This window comes from Geotrypetes seraphini, chromosome 13 (genome assembly GCF_902459505.1).
Source record: "Geotrypetes seraphini chromosome 13, aGeoSer1.1, whole genome shotgun sequence".
NCBI lineage: Eukaryota > Metazoa > Chordata > Amphibia > Gymnophiona > Dermophiidae > Geotrypetes > Geotrypetes seraphini.
In genome coordinates, this window is record NC_047096.1 from 1632546 (window position 1) to 1648063 (window position 15518).

The 15518-nt window shown below is 45.2% G+C and overlaps 1 protein-coding gene across 1 annotated transcript; it reads left to right on the forward strand.

Moving 5' to 3' along the window:
• The first annotated feature begins 761 nt into the window (after positions 1-761).
• PRICKLE4 (prickle planar cell polarity protein 4) lies at positions 762-14552 on the forward strand. The gene is made up of 8 exons (XM_033917304.1): positions 762-806; positions 5375-5523; positions 7420-7503; positions 7659-7802; positions 8074-8301; positions 8470-8647; positions 8836-9081; positions 12624-14552. Exons 2-8 carry the CDS (start codon positions 5389-5391, stop codon positions 13100-13102), a joined length of 1494 nt encoding a protein of 497 aa, XP_033773195.1. The 5' UTR covers positions 762-806; positions 5375-5388; the 3' UTR covers positions 13103-14552.
• The last annotated feature ends 966 nt before the right edge of the window (positions 14553-15518 follow it).

Genomic DNA, 15518 nt, shown 5'->3' on the forward strand with positions numbered 1-15518 from the left:
GACATAATTTGAGGTTGAGGGGTGGTAGATTCAGGGGCAATGTTAGGAAATTCTACTTTATGGAGAGGGTGGTGGATGCCTGGAATGCGCTCCCCAGAGAGGTGGTGGAGAGTAAAACTGTGACTGAGTTCAAAGAAGCGTGGGATGAACACAGAAGATTTAGAATCAGAAAATAATATTAAATATTGAACTAAGGCCAGTACTGGGCAGACTTACACGGTCTGTGTCTGTATATGACCATTTGGTGGGGGATGGGCTGGGGAGGACTTCAGTGGCTGGGAGGGTGTAGATGGGCTGGAGTAGGTTTTAACGGAGATTTCGGCAGTTGGAACCAAAGCACGGTATCGAGTAGAGCTTTGGATTCTTGCCCAGAAATAGCTAAGAAAATTTAAATTGAATCAGGTTGGGCAGACTGGATGGACTATTCAGGTCTTTATCTGCCGTCATCTACTATGTTACTGTTTTGGACTTATCCACTTCTGAAGGTGTTCTGAGGGCTGGATTTAATTTTGCAGATGCTCTGAAACGTCATTCTGTCTCACTTTAGAAAATCACAGACAGAAACTGTGCGAAAGTTCAAGGTGCTGAGGGGAACTGATAACACAGGAACAAATGCAGCTCTGTTGCAGCCCACGGCCCTCTCCCAGGCTGCTCCCACACACGGTTATTGGCTAGCTGCAGTCTGGGGCTGGGGCCATACATCCATTTTCCTCTTATACTCCTGCCTCCGGGCCAATTGCTCATTCCCTTCCCTAGGCTACTCTGGATACTCAGGGCCAGGAATCGGGCTAAAAGGCCTTTTTTTTGTAAGTCCGCTACCTTACCAGGTAAACATCTTTTGACTTCTAGGGGGTTTGTCCAGGGAGACCTGGTTGCTGCTCCCTTGTAAAGGGGACTAAGGGAGGAGAGCAGGTCTCATTCTCCTATGAGCAGGAAATACAGATTTAAATTTAATGTGTATAATTCTGCACCCCCAGCCTTTCCCTTCCAGTTCTTTCCTGCTCTACATCCTGTGACTGTGTTTTTCCTGGAGAGGAAAAGCAGTAGGGCTGATGTCACTGGGCACCCCATGAGTTTTCCAGGAGTTGGTTGGGGGGGTTTTTCATGAATGTTTTTGTTCTGGGACAGAACAATCAAGGAAATGCTTCCTTATCTGAAGGGGAGAGATTTTACAACATTCTTTACCTTGATTTTATTTCACATTTCTGTTCATTAGAAGAGGAAATTGTAGAACTGAAAGTGATAATCTGAAAGGCAAAGGGGTAGGAGGGAGAGGAACAACATTTGGGAATGCCTTCTGGGAGGAGGGGATAGAGATTAAACACAGGATCCTAGAGGCAAAAAGGTGGAAGCAAAGTATACTGGGGCCTGTTCTTTTTAACATTTTAAAAAAAGATATTGCTGAAGAGCTGTCGGGTAAGATTTGCCTCTTTGCGGATAATACCAAAATCTGCAATAGAGTAGACACGCTGGATGGTGTGAATAACATGAAGAAAGACCTGGCAAAGCTTGAAAAATGGTCTGAAATTTGGCAGCTAAAATGTAATGCTAAGATGTGCAAGGTCATTCATTTGGGCTGCAAAAACCCGAGGGAACAGTACAGTTTAGGGGGTGAAGAACTTATGTGCACGACAGAAGAGCAGGACTTGGGTGTGATTGTATGTGATGATCTTAAGGTGGCCAAACAGACTGAAAAGGTGACGGCGAAAGCTAGAAGGATGCTAAGTTGCATAGGGAGAGGTATGGCCAGTAGGAAAAAGGAAGTATTGATGCCCCTGTATAAGACTTTGGTGAGACCTCATTTAGAATATTGTGTACAATTCTGAAGGCCGCACCTTCAAAAAGATATAAAAAGGATGGAGTTGGTCCAGAGGAAGGCTACTAAAATGGTGTGTGGTCTTCGTCATAAGCCGTATGGGGACAGACTTAAAAATCTCAAAATGTGTACTTTGGAGGAAAGGCGGGAGAGCAGAGATATGATAGAGGCATTTAAATACCTACACGGCGTAAATGCACTTGAGTTGAGTCTCATTTGAAAGAATGCTCTGGAATGAGAGGGCATAGGATGAAGTTAGGTGATAGGCTGAGTAATCTAAGGAAATACTTTTTTACATAAAGGGTGGTAGATGTGTGGAACAGTCTCCCGGAAGAGGTGGTGGAGACAGAGACTGTCTCTGAATTCAAGAAAGCCTGGGATAGGCACGTGGAATCTCTTAAGAGAGAAGAAGAAATAATGGTTACTGCAGATGGGCAGACTGGATGGGCCATTTGGCCTTTATCTGCCATCATGCTTCCATGTTTCCAATAACAATATAACAACATAAGAGTTGCTGTTCTGGGAAAGATCGAAGGTCCATCAAGCCCAGTATCCTGTTTCCAAAAGTGACCAACACAGGTCACAAATATCTAGCAAGATCCCAAGGAGAAAATAGATTTTATGCAGCTTATCCTGGGAATAAGCAGTGGATTTCCCTGAGCCATCTCAATAATGGTCTGCGGTCCTATGTACATTATCTCCCAGTTGTCATCCCTGCACAAAACCCGTCTGATCATAATAAATGAGATTGGGAAGAATCTTCTCCAGCCAGTTAGCTCAAATCTTTGCAAAAATTTTTATATGATTATTTAGCAAAACTATAGGCCTATAGCTGGGAGATAACACAGGATCTTTTCCAGATTTATGAAGTACTCCTAAATGAGCTTTGTACATAAGAATAGCCATCTAGCCCAGTATCCCGTCTTCATGGAGGCCAATCCAAGTCACAAGTACCTGGCAAAAAAACCCAAATAGTAGCAGCATTCCATGCCACTGATCCAGGGCAAGCAGTGGCTTCTCCCCTGTCTTTCTCAATAACCGAATATGGGCTTTTCCTCCAGAAAATTGTCCAAACCAGCTATGCTATCTGCTCTTACCACAACTTCTGGCAAAGTGTTCCAGAGCTTAACTATTCTCTGAGTGAAACATTATTTCCTCCTATTGGTTTTAAAAGTATTTAACTGTAACTTCATCGAGTGTCCCCTAGTCTTTGTAATTTTTGATCCACTTGTACCTGTTCTGAAAGGTCACACAAAGTCAGAGGCGTGAAGAAAGTACAAGAAATTTATTACGGTATACCGGACTCTAGTGCAGTTAATAGCCTGCCTACTAGAGTGTCAGAAACAGGAAATACACGGACTTTTATGCCCTTTTTGCAAACTAATATATGCAAAAACTACAATTTTCATTTGTTACTTCTATAACTTTTCTACAATTATTGGTCCTAAGCTCACACTAGCAGGTCACTTATCTAACTCTTACAGTTCTAAATGTTAAATGTACAGAAGGGCAGGGTACATCATGGCTCAAACTCTTATCTATTTAGCTTACAATGTGGTAAGGTAGGGACATACATTTTAGGCAGATGAGGTCAATAGATTGTACACTGTTTTCAGCTATGTAGGCCAGAGCAATATTTTAAACAACAGTTAACCATTTCATGACCCTACAGTTCTACTCCACACAGGATTTTGTAGACTTCAATCATATCTCCATTCAGCCATCTCTCTTCCAAACTGAAGAGCCCTAACCTTTTTAGTTTTTCCTTATACAAGAGGAGTTCCATTCCCTTTATCATCTTGGTCGCTCTTTGAACCTTTTCTAGCACTGCTATATCTTTCTTGAGATAGGGAGACCAGAATTGAATGCAATACTCCAGATAAGGTCATATCATGGAGTGATACAGGGGCATAATAACATTCTTAGTCTTGTTAACCATCCCTTTTTTAATAATTCCCAGCATCCTGTTTGCTTTTTTGGCCGCCACCACCCATTGGACAGGTTTCACTGTATTATCTACAATGACAATCAGATCCTTCTCTTGGGTGCTAACCCCCAAACTGGGCCCTAGCATCTGGTAAATGTGATTCAGGTTATTCTTCCCAATGTGCATCACTTTGCATTTGTCCACATTAAATTTCATCTGCCACTTGGATGCCCAGTCTTCCAATTTCCTAAGGTCTGCCTACAATTTTTCACAATCTGCATTTGTTTTAACAACTTTGAACAGTTTAGTGTCATCTGCAAATTTAATCATCTCACTCATTGTTCAATTTCCAGATCATTTATAAATAGTTTATAGGCTTATATCCCACTTTATACAAAGCGGGTTCCAAAAAGTAGTTACATAATATCACATCACATACAATTAAACAAATCAGCAACCAGCGCCTACAATTATATTAAAGCTTCAATTCCCATATTTCATCTTACAAAACAAATACTTTTTCAGTAATTTCTTAAAATTGTGCAAATTTCCCTGCTCCTAGATGTATAGAGGGATCTAATTCCATGCCTATGGGCTTCTGCATGAAAACATACCTGCACCCAGTCCCAGTACAGATCCCTGCGGCACACCACTATTTACCCTCCTCCATCTCCATCAAAGTTTCTATTCCTTCCGGGATATACACTCTATTGGCTATCTTCATGTCATCTGGAAAAAGGCACATTTTCCTTGTAACCCTTGAGCAATGTCTCTCACAAATATATGAAATAGGATTGGCCCCAGTACTAACCCCTCAGGCACTCCACTATTCACCTTCTTTTCCTCCAAATGAATTCCATTTACTGACTCCCTCTGTCACCTGTTGATTATCCAGTTTCCAACCTAGTTCATCCCTTTTGATCCTAAGTTTAGGCCTCTCATGTTACTCTAAGGAACCATATCCCACATTCCACAATCTTTTTCCCTGTACATTTTAAAGTGAAAACTGGGAAGCCCAGTCTCAATGCTGTGTGTGACATCACAATTCATTGTCTTGCAAACAACTGTGATGTCACCTATACTGGACTGACCAAAGCTGTTATTTGCCTTCGTGTGGTGCTAACTCATTTAGCATTTTACCCAAGTTATCTGCCAGACTTCAGCCCATAAATAAGCTGGCACCTGGTGTGACACTAAGGGTCACTGGAGCTCAGCCTGAGAAATGAAAGCAAGGGGGAGAGACTTGTCCTGTTTGATTAGATTATAAGCTCTACTGAGCAGGGACTGTCTCTTGAATGTTTAATGTATGGCACTGCATACATCTGTAGTGGTAGAGAATGAGGTGTAAGATGGGAGGAAGGCAGAACTGTCGGGAGTCCCGGAGCTGCAGGAGGGTATATTTTGGTTACAGTCTTAGGAAGGAAAAGGGCGATCCTTTTCCACAGGGGGGGAGGATTGCACTTCATTACCAGAGCTTGAGAGTTTCCATGGGAATTCACTGACCTGTACAGGGGAGGGTCAGCTGGAGTGTGATAAACAATGCTAAGATAGGAGGAGAATTCTCTTCTGCTGTCTCCTAGCTAGAGAGAGGAGCAGTCTCTCCCCACTTTAACACCTTCTCTTCTTTGTAGGTTCCCTTTCTTCCATGGCTGTGCTGAGCCCAGTTGACTATCGAAGAGTGAGGTCTCCTTGCACTGAGACTCAGGCTGTCACTTCCGATGCCTCAGCTTCTGACAGTGATTCTGGCTGTGTTCTGGAAGAAGAGATCCAGCCTGCAACGGTAAGCTAGGGATGGGACTTGTATACTGCCTGTTTGTGGTTTTGTTTCTGCTACTTATCACGAAAGACGAGAGGAGCTAGGAGTTGAAAGCACTCTCAAAGAGGTGGCCTTGAACACTGCCAGAGACGGAGCCTACTGTAGGGATTTGGGCAGCTTGTTCTAAACTGAATCACTATATTTGGCAAAGTCTTTGATAGTTGATTCAGCTTGTTCTAAGCCAGGGATGTCTAAATCCCTCTTCGAGGGCTGCAATCCAGTCGGGTTTTCAGGATTTCCCCAATGAATATGCATGAGATCTATTTGCATGAACTGCTTTCATTGTATGCTAATAGATCTCATGCATATTCATTGGGGAAATCCTGAAAACCCGACTGGATTGTGGCCCTCGAGGAGAGACTTTGACACCCCTGTTCTAAGCATACGGTGCAGCAAGGCAGAAGGGACTGAGTCGAGTTGGCAGAGGAAGAGAAGGGCACAGATAGAAGGGACTTACCAGCTGAGCAGAGCTCATGGGGGAGGAGAGATTGAGGGACGGCCGAGTGAGTGCTTTTGTAGGTCAGTAGGAGAAACGGACGGGAAGCCAATGAAGTGACTTTGCTGTTACCTCTCCCATCATCTGGAGCTTAGATAACTGTATAGAGATGCCAGTTCCTTCCCTCCTATTATCTGATCCTTTTTCGTACTCTCTTCTTTTTTATACTTCATTGTAGTTCACCCCCCAGTCCTTTTGTTCCATGTCAGTCGGTTTTGTCTTTGTCATCATGCAATTTTGTTGACATGTATCCCCTGATTTTATAACGAATAAATATCGTGGAAACCACAGTCGTATAAATCAATTAATCACCACAAGAAAAAACGCACACTTGATCAGCTTTGCAGGTACTTTCAATCATTCAAAAAGGAAACAAAATTTACATAAACTTATAAGCACAGAAATTGGAGAAAAACAGACGGCCAGGACTACACTGTACCCTAAGTCATCTGTATCATCAGTCTTTCATACTTTCAAATGCACTTCTCCTTTTACAAACTTTTCTTGATCAACAGTGTGTTTTTTCTTGTGATCCCCTGATTTGTGTAATCGCTTAGTATTACGATAGGCAATATATGAAATTATCATTAAACTTGAAATGACTTTAGGAGAGGGGAATCCAGGGCAATGGCGGATGCAGTGACTTGTCCAGGGTCACAAGAAGCAGCACTGGGATTTGATCTCACAACCTCAGCGTGCAGAGGCAGCAGCTCTACCATTAAACCACTCCTCACCTTACTGGGCTCTGTTCAAACCAGGTTTCTCGTTTATTAATCTAAACAGTAGGATAATGTGCCAGCACTGTGCACTGGCATTTTTCTTCCTTCACAACTCCCCAGGGCTTTATTTAAAAAAAAATCCCACTTCTAACCAAGACTAACCAGGGACTGGAAATTGCACTTAGGATAGGAACTTGGTTAATGTGTACCCTACGTTTGGCCACTAGGTGTCACCTTTGAGGAATGCCTGATGCTGTCTGTGGTCAGCCCAGGGACTGATTCAGGAGCAAATGATCGTGGGTGCTAAACCCAATGGAAATTAACCTTCCCTGGTCATAGTCAAGGAATTTACTCAGTATTTTTACACACAGTGGAACAGCTACAGCTCACCCGTTCTGGGCTACCCAGGACAGACAACCCCTTCCGAGATCCTCTCTGCTTCTCCCATGCGTCTTAAATTCAGACTCCTGAGTCTATGACTCTTTCTTTCAGAGCCTTTAACAGAGTTAGTTCATTATGATTATTGCTGTTTAATCTTCGTGTCTATTAATATGGTGATTCTAGAATCTGGAGAGTATGTGATGAAGAGAAACTAAGAACAGCTGATCCCACTCTGAATTTCTCTAACCTTTCTGTGTTTTGCAGCAGGTCAACTCTGCAAGGGCTGATCTAATCACCTCCCTTCACCTCAAAGCTCTTCTGAGCCAGCTGCCAGCCCAAGACTCGGAGGTGAGTGAACTCATCACCACCTCTTCCTGCCCCACAGCACCCCACACCTTGCCCTCCCTCACGAAATGTGATGCTTTCATCATCCCACTTCCCCTTACTTTCCTGCCCTTGAGCTCTGGTGGGACAGTTCTGAGGCTCCCTGTGCTTCCATGCAGGTCAAATACTGCCACTGGATTCTGGGAGAGAGAGAGAGAGAAGAGTTGCAGAGATTCAGCGCTTGGCGTAGATTGAATTCACTGGGACAGGCGATCCTTCAGCCCCTAGCATCCCTGAGAGCAGAGTTCTGCTGCTGTCACCAGGTAGGAAGTGCACCTGCAAACACATCACAGCCTCCATGGTGATACATGCACTGGGGGTGGTACAGTGCCTCCCCCGGTGCACGCAGGGTCCTCAGACATCACCCCCTCAATGCACATAGCAGGACAGTGCAAGTGTCCCTATGGATTAGGAGCGGTAGGAAGGCTGCAGACAGCTGATTCCTGTAACTGGCTGCATAAAAAGCCTTCAGCTCTTCCAGTGATGGGTCATGATTATTAAGTTGGTTTATAACCTTGTTCCATTGCTTTGCAGTGTGGCAGGCAGATGAAGAGAGGGGAAATGGCTGTGTGGGCATCAGAGCTCGGAGATCATCGCTGTTGGCACCCTTCCTGCTTTACTTGTGCCACCTGCTGCCAACCTCTCCTGGACCTCATTTTCTTTCACCAGGACGGGGAGCTCTATTGTGGCCGCCATCACGCAGAGCTGTTCAGACCACGCTGCGCCTCGTGCGATCAGGCAGGTGTCATGCGAAAGAGTGCGGTATGTTGAATGTCACTGAAGTTCCTTCATTACCACAGACCCCCTAAAGCTCCCCTAGCAGACTCCTCCATGAACCGTTATCACCATCCCTCCCCTCCCCCCTTCAACCGGTTATCTCTTAGTTTTGCTTTGTGTGTGTGACTCGGTTTCTGCTTTCCCACTGCCCAGTTGATTTTCGCTAAGGAGCTGACAGAGGCTGAAGGGTGGTCGTGGCATGTGGAACACTTCTGCTGCACAGATTGTGAGGTGGTACTTGGGGGGCAGAGGTACGTCATGAAGAGTGGCAGCCCCTACTGCATGACCTGCTTCCAGAGCTTCCATACAGAGACCTGTACAGACTCCATAGGTGAGGAAAAGTGCCTGACTGTGCCGCTGTGAATAAAGGGAAGGAAGCCTCTGATTCTGCTTTATTTCGATAACTACCCACAGTGGACATTGGATGTGAAATCTGAGCAGTGAGGAGAAGGGTCAGATTTAGGGCTTGAATGAAAAGCATCTGCAAGCTAAGGAGACTGCTTCTTTTTTTCCCCCTAGGCCTGGACTGTGAGCATGTGTCATACCAGGGCCAGCACTGGCATGCCCGGACCGCATGCTTCTGTTGTGATTCGTGTCAGAAATCTCTGCTGGGCTTGCCCTTCATACCTAGGGATGGAGTGCTATTCTGTAGTGAAATCTGCAGCTGGAGTCGGGACTCTGCAAGCCACGAGACCCAGAGGAACAGCTCAGAGACTGTAGAAGCTTGGAATGCATCACACCACCCCAGAGCTTCTAAGGGGCATGGTAAGTTCCAGAGCAAACCCAGTGAGGGAACAGCCCAAAAAGGACACAACGGTCACCAAAAGCTCCAGGCCTAAGGGCTGCTCCCAGAAGACCCCGTGCAAGGCCCTCGCTCAGAAAGATGTGCAGCTGATGACATTAGCAGAGACCCAGCAGCACTTTATTCATTTCAAAACTAAACAGCTGGCATAATTTACATACACAATATTAAAATAAAGGCAAAATAAAACCAAATACACATATAGGAAAATGAATATACCATAATGTGGATAATAGAGATCATAGATATGGGTTGTTAATTTCACTGTAGAAAATTCTGCTCTCTTCTCTCCCACCTCGAAGGGGGCAGGTTCTGATGGCTGTACCCCCCCCCCCCCAGCATCACAGCAGTCAGGACCACTGGAAGGGGAGGGTGGTGGGAAGGAAACAGAACCACAGTACAACCAGCTCAGAACCTGCTGGAGTGAAAAAGAGCCAGAAGCGAGGGGTTCAAGTCTCACTTGGGCTTCTCGTGCCTCACTTAACTTTCCATTGCGTCAAGTACAAACTTAGGGACTGAAGCTGAAAGCCAGCACAGATGGAAGCATTTGCTTAGCATAGGATGCAGAAAAGGGCTTTGCACAAAGGTAACCCTCCACTGCTGCCCAGTATTCCTCGGCAGTAGCGTCTGAGAGATTTTTTATGCCCATCTTCCTGCGAATCCTCCCCCTAGACCCCCAATCCTCCGCAGGGAACGTACTGGTTCACCCACTGGTGACACTATTGGTGTAGGGAAATGTTGTATGCTGAAAGCTGTGTTGTGTTCTGGGTCATCCAGGGCCATCTTTCCCTCTATTCCCATCGCGTGTGTTCTCTCTTCAGGGCCTGCGCTAGCCTCACCCACCGATGGCGCATAGTGAAAAGGCCTCGTACACTGACACAGGAGCTCTTTGTGGCACTCTGATTATTGGTTTTGTTACTTCATGTGCAAGGTTTCAGAAGTCACCATCCAGGGCTATAACATCTCTTGCAGGTAATCTTTGGTCCAAGTGGACAGAGCATTAACTGTGGTTCCATTACAGGGAAAGAACATGAGACTTATCTCTCACCCATTACAAATGGGCTTGTGAACATGTGATAACAGCCTTTCTAGGTCAGCAATGGTCCATCTAATCCAGTAGCTCATCATCATGGTGACCAGTCCAGACAAAAATCCAAACAGTAACAACATTCCACGCTACCGATTCAGGGCAAGCAGTGGCTTCCCCCATGTCTTAATAACCTAAAAGACTATGGACTTTTCCTCCAGGAACTTGTCCAAACCTTTCTTAAAACCACCTACGCTATCCGCTTAACTATTCTCCGAGTGAAAAAAAAATTCCTCCTATTGGTTTTAAAAACTATTTCCTTGTAACTTCATCGAGTGTCTCCTAGTCTTTGTCATTTTTGACGGAGTGAAAAATCGATCCACTGCCCTAGAGAAAGAGACTGTCTCTGTCTCCTTCATCCGAGACTGAGCAAAGGACAAGAACCACTGAAGTGCAAGGCTGAGGCAGCAGTGTATGTGGAGGATGTGGGCTTCCCTTCAAAAAAATCTGTATCAAAGCGGTTAACAATTCCCCGGCACCCGTGGACTGAAGGATTACAGTATGTTATATGCTATTGTGTTTGGGGGGTTCTTGTATTTTTACAAAATATAAAGACCCTCTTCCCAGGAAACCTAGGAAGAAACTGGTGTTCATATATAAAATTAAGAACCCATTTCTGATAGACAAAATGTATTTCTCTCTCTCTTTTAATTTCTTGTATACTGCCTGAAGGCAACTGAAGCAGTGGCGCTCTGGTACAGTTTGTTCTGTCCCTGGAGGGCTCCCAATCTGAGGTGCCCATGAAGAAAGCTCGCGTGGGCCATGTGGCATACGCGCAAAGCGATGCAGAGAGGGATTGAGTGCAGTGTTAACCTGCACAGAATGCAAGGCCGTGCTTGTGAGGCCTTTGAGTATTCCACACAATGTAGAGAGGTAAAGAGAGGCTACCGTGAACATTTTGTCCCGAGGTCCTGGGCTGCATACAAGGGTTTCACTACCTGTTTTCTCTCCTTTTGCCACCTGAGGGAAGCCCCTGCGAGGTTCAAAGGCAGACAAATGTGTCTGAGCCTTGCAACAATTGTTTGGGCATACATTTCTGCTTTAGGCACACATCAGGGGTCAACGTTTGTGGGTGCTTCCATTTTCTTTTGGACATATGCATACTGCAAAATCTTCTGTACATGCAGCTCCCCCCTACCAGCCCCCAATGTAAGGTTTGGAGGGGTAATGTTGAAGCAGCCTTATAATCCGCCAAGACCTGGATTCAATACCCTCGTTGAAGATTCAGTAGAAAGTAAAATTACTGACAAAGACCGCTAAGAGTGCTTGCATAAAGAATATATATATATATTGTGCAGAAATAAGCTTAATAAAAAGCAAGATTTATAAAGATACATCAAGCATTACAATGGTAGAAATAAGTTTTACAAATACAGAGACTGCTTCTGTGTTCTTGTGAATGAGAGAGAAAAGTCAGCTTCCTGATTAGGTGCTGTGAGGACAGAGAGGGGGTGATGTTCCAGACAGAGAAAATGGGTGTTGCAGAGAGAGGGTTTTTATAGGTTGGAATAAATAGAAACTATTCTATTTCCTAGTATCTTTCTGTTTAGAATTTGTAAACTGTTTGAAACAATGGTTAGTTTAATGGATAAGGAAGGTGTGATACTTGCAGGCGTGGTAGATGGGATTAGTCTCTGGCTTAGCCTATCTTCTTGATAAACAATCCAGTCTGGCTGGATGCTTAATGTATGTGAATTCTGTGCAGGAGCATTTAGGGTCTATCTGCATCAACATTCCAGAGTCAGATTGATATAATGTCCCATAGGCCTTTGCTGACGTTGGTTAGGCCAACCGAAAATGCTGACTGAGACCCACCACATTGGATGCAAAGTTTTCATGTATAAACTAGAAGACATGTAACTTTCTGCAGGGTATAAGCCAGGCCCTTAGACATCTCTTTCTTTCCGTTTCATTCAGTGACACAACACTGCTCTGAACTCCTTCACTGGCTTCCCTGTATCCTCGCAACATTTCTCCTCAGACCGGGGATTTTGAATTACAGTCCACTCGAAGGGGCAATACTTTCAAAATAGAATAAAACACAAAAGATCCCCCTCTCATCAATACTGGGCAAGTTTCTCAAATAATAGCATCATGTAACATTTAAAGTCTTTAAAATATTTAAATGCGTTCATAAGCTCTTCAGCAAGGCATTGGGCCTTGCTGAAGAGCTTATGAGCACATTGATATTATTTGAGAAACTTGCCCAGTCTTTTGTGTCAAGTTTTCTACTGGCAGGAAAGATTTTCTTAAGTATTAGGTTTTTTGTCTCTACTTTTTAGCTCTAACTGTGCCTCATGATTGTAGCAAAAGCTGCTTCAGTTCCGAGAATGCACTGCCCCTATCAGCCACAAATCTGTTTCAGTCTGTTGTATTGGGTATGTCCCTCCGTTAGTTGTCATTCTCTCTCTCTTCCAGGAACATCGGTGGAAACCCAGAAAGATCCTTCAGAACCTCCAGTGATTTCCCTCCAAAGACACAGGTCAGCACAGGACTCAAAAACTAGAGAGGAGCTCAGTCTGAGACATAAACCAGACTGGAAAGGCGACCTATTTGCTTTGCATGGACCTAGCTGTTCTGCACTTATGACCCATCGCCAGAGTCCACAGCAGGAGGGGAGGAAGCAGAGCTGGAAAGTCCATCATCAGCACAAGGAAAGGGGCAAATCGGGCCAACAGAACCAGACGTTATCAGGACAAGCACCCTGTTCGGATTTCCCTGCTAACTTCCTGCGGGAGGCAGGAAATGACCTCAGCACGTGCTCTACCTGTTCATCTTCTTCACTCTCGGAACAAGAAGGCTTCTTTTTTGGGAAACCAATCCCAGGCTGCAGGATCACAGACAGCACCTGTCCACAGACGGTAGATCAAAGAAAGAAGAAATGCAGTGTGTGCTGAGGAGACCCTGCATCCCAGATCTCAGCACGACACGGGCAGATGGCTTGCTGCGTGCCATCTATCGACATTTGTCTGAACCGGAGCCTCGGTCTTTGTCGGTGATCCCTGCTGGGGAGGCTACGAGCGTGTTCCATGGACCCGGACCTGCATCCTTAGTCTTAAGGGCAGAGTTTGAAATGATGTTTCATCAGCACTTACTACTGTAACCTTTTCATTCTTTTCAATGCCTGAGGCAGTATTCTGAAGAAAACTCGCAAAATACAGCCCAGACTTCCATTATCAAGGTGGTGTTTTTACCACATCCCTCCTTTTCCTCAGCTGAAGAGCGAGGAAACCAACCCTGGAAACTCATCTGTGCAAAATCTCTTACGTTTAGAAATAAGTCATACAGTTTGCCATGCCTTACAACTATAACCCTGTACAATCTACTTTTTTTAATAAACAGTTTATTCACAACACAAAATCCAATAAATTCAAGTGTGAAAAGCAGACGCTTTTATACAAATAGTACAGCCAAGGCAAATAAGCCATTAAACAATAAGTTGTGATTCTTAAGACCTGGATTCAGTCTTATAAGAGAATACCCCTAAAAGAACCCCTAGTCCCCCCTGTCCATTCATCTGTTAATCGTTAAAGATGGAGACTGTAGAAATCTTGTCTGGGTGGGGATTTACTGCACGCTGTGTTTCAAGAAGAGGGAAGGGAGAATTTAGCTGACGGCACATAAGGGGATTTCACCCCTGGCATTAAGAGGTCTGTTAAAAGTAGACTAACTGCAAAGCTTCGGCATTCCCAACATTTGTCAGTCAATTAATGCAGAGAAAAGCTCTTTACATGAAGTCAGCTGCATTATCTAAATGTGTTAAGTGTAAGAAGCAGCCTCCACCCTCTTCTACCTTAGCGGCTCTTGCAGAAATACCACCACTTAGTAAACAGGCCTTTAGGGCCCAGGTGCTGAAAAGTTTTGTGTGTGAACCAGTCTTGGGGCTAGATTCACTAACCTGACTTCTGTGGCCGATTCCAGCAGACCCGACCAATTCACAACAGCAAACAATTATAATGAGGGCGATGGGAGGAATGCCCCTCTGCCCGCACGGATCGCTAGTGTGCCATCGTGACGCATGCGCAGACCATCAGCTTTCCCTGCAGATGATCAGCGCATGCGTTTTGTGTCTGTTTGGTTTTTTTCCAGGCCCCGACTCTCCTGCTCTCCTAGGAAAGGGCAGAAACCATCCTTTTTTAACTCAGAAACTCAAGAGGCACTTTAACAACCGGCCCTTGAAACCCTGCCTCCCTTCTCAAAGCATTCACAGCACTGGCAGAGCTGACTCCTGTGTCGGTGGTGTTTTTTTACTTTTATAACCACAGGCTCGCAGTGCGGGGAAGGGCAGCGATTCGGGGAGAGCAGGGCGACAGGCAGGAGAGATTCGGGCGGCAATTCAGGGGAGTGTAGGGTGGCAGGCAGGAGAGATTCGGGGCAGCAGAGAGCAGGGCAGCAATGGAGCAGGAGAGTCGGAAAGGACGTTTGCGACTGGTCCCCAGCAGTTGCTTCTTGGGTTGATCGGCCAGCCCAGTCAGATCGTGAAATTTGTTTTGTGAATCAGGTCCCTGCCTACTTTGCATGGATTGCAGGAGAGGTTAGTGAATCGGGCCGGAGGGAAATTGGGTTGCAAAGGGGTCACAAACCGATCGGTACCCGATTGGTTGGCTTAGTGAATCTAGCCCTTTATTGCACGGAAGCTCCACTTCCGATGCTCAAAAGGGAAGAGAAAGGAAAACCCATCTCTTAATGGGGAATATTTTACAGCAGGTCTGGAGCTGCTGGTAACTGCTGTGTGTGTGTTGTATGAGTTTGATCTGCACCCAACAAAGGCTCAGGACACACACACAACAGTAACTACAACCCCAAAAAAAAACTTCAGCTGAGCCGGCAGCCCTGTTCTCACCCTGCCAGCTCATTTGATTCAGGCTCTGGAGCTGCCATCAGCTGAGCCAGCACAGAGAGCGGCGGCGGCGGCAGGAGAAGGAGCACGCCTGTGACAGCAGGGGTGGGGGAGGTTGCGCTTTTGAGCAGGTGCCAAGCTCAGCTCCTCTTGTACTGGGCTATTCTGCACAGTGAACATGCTTGTGATTTCCATGCCATTGGCCTAAGCGTAGCCTGTCCAAAGAAAATCGCTCCCAATCCAGCTTTCTTTGCTGGGTTGCCTGAAGCTTTGTGTATCCAGTTCTAAGACGTTTGGGTTTTTTTCTTTACAGCTGAAGTTCTCGTTAATTCCAGGATTATGATTTTTTTCAGTGCACTCAGCTGAAAGAAAAGATGAATTACCAAATGTGGTAATACTGAATTAGTTAAGTTTCAAGTTCATTGAGAAGCCTTTCAGAGCAGTTTTTACAAATCTTTGATGTCATTCATTAG

Coding starts and splice junctions, on each gene's coding strand:
- PRICKLE4 (XM_033917304.1), top strand. CDS start 5,389: ATGGCTGTGCTGAGCCCAGTTGACTATCGAAGAGTGAGGTCTCCTTGC. Junction 7,504..7,658: donor TGCCAGCCCAAGACTCGGAG/GTGAGTGAACTC, acceptor GCTTCCATGCAG/GTCAAATACTGCCACTGGAT. Junction 9,082..12,623: donor CAGAGCTTCTAAGGGGCATG/GTAAGTTCCAGA, acceptor TCTCTCTTCCAG/GAACATCGGTGGAAACCCAG.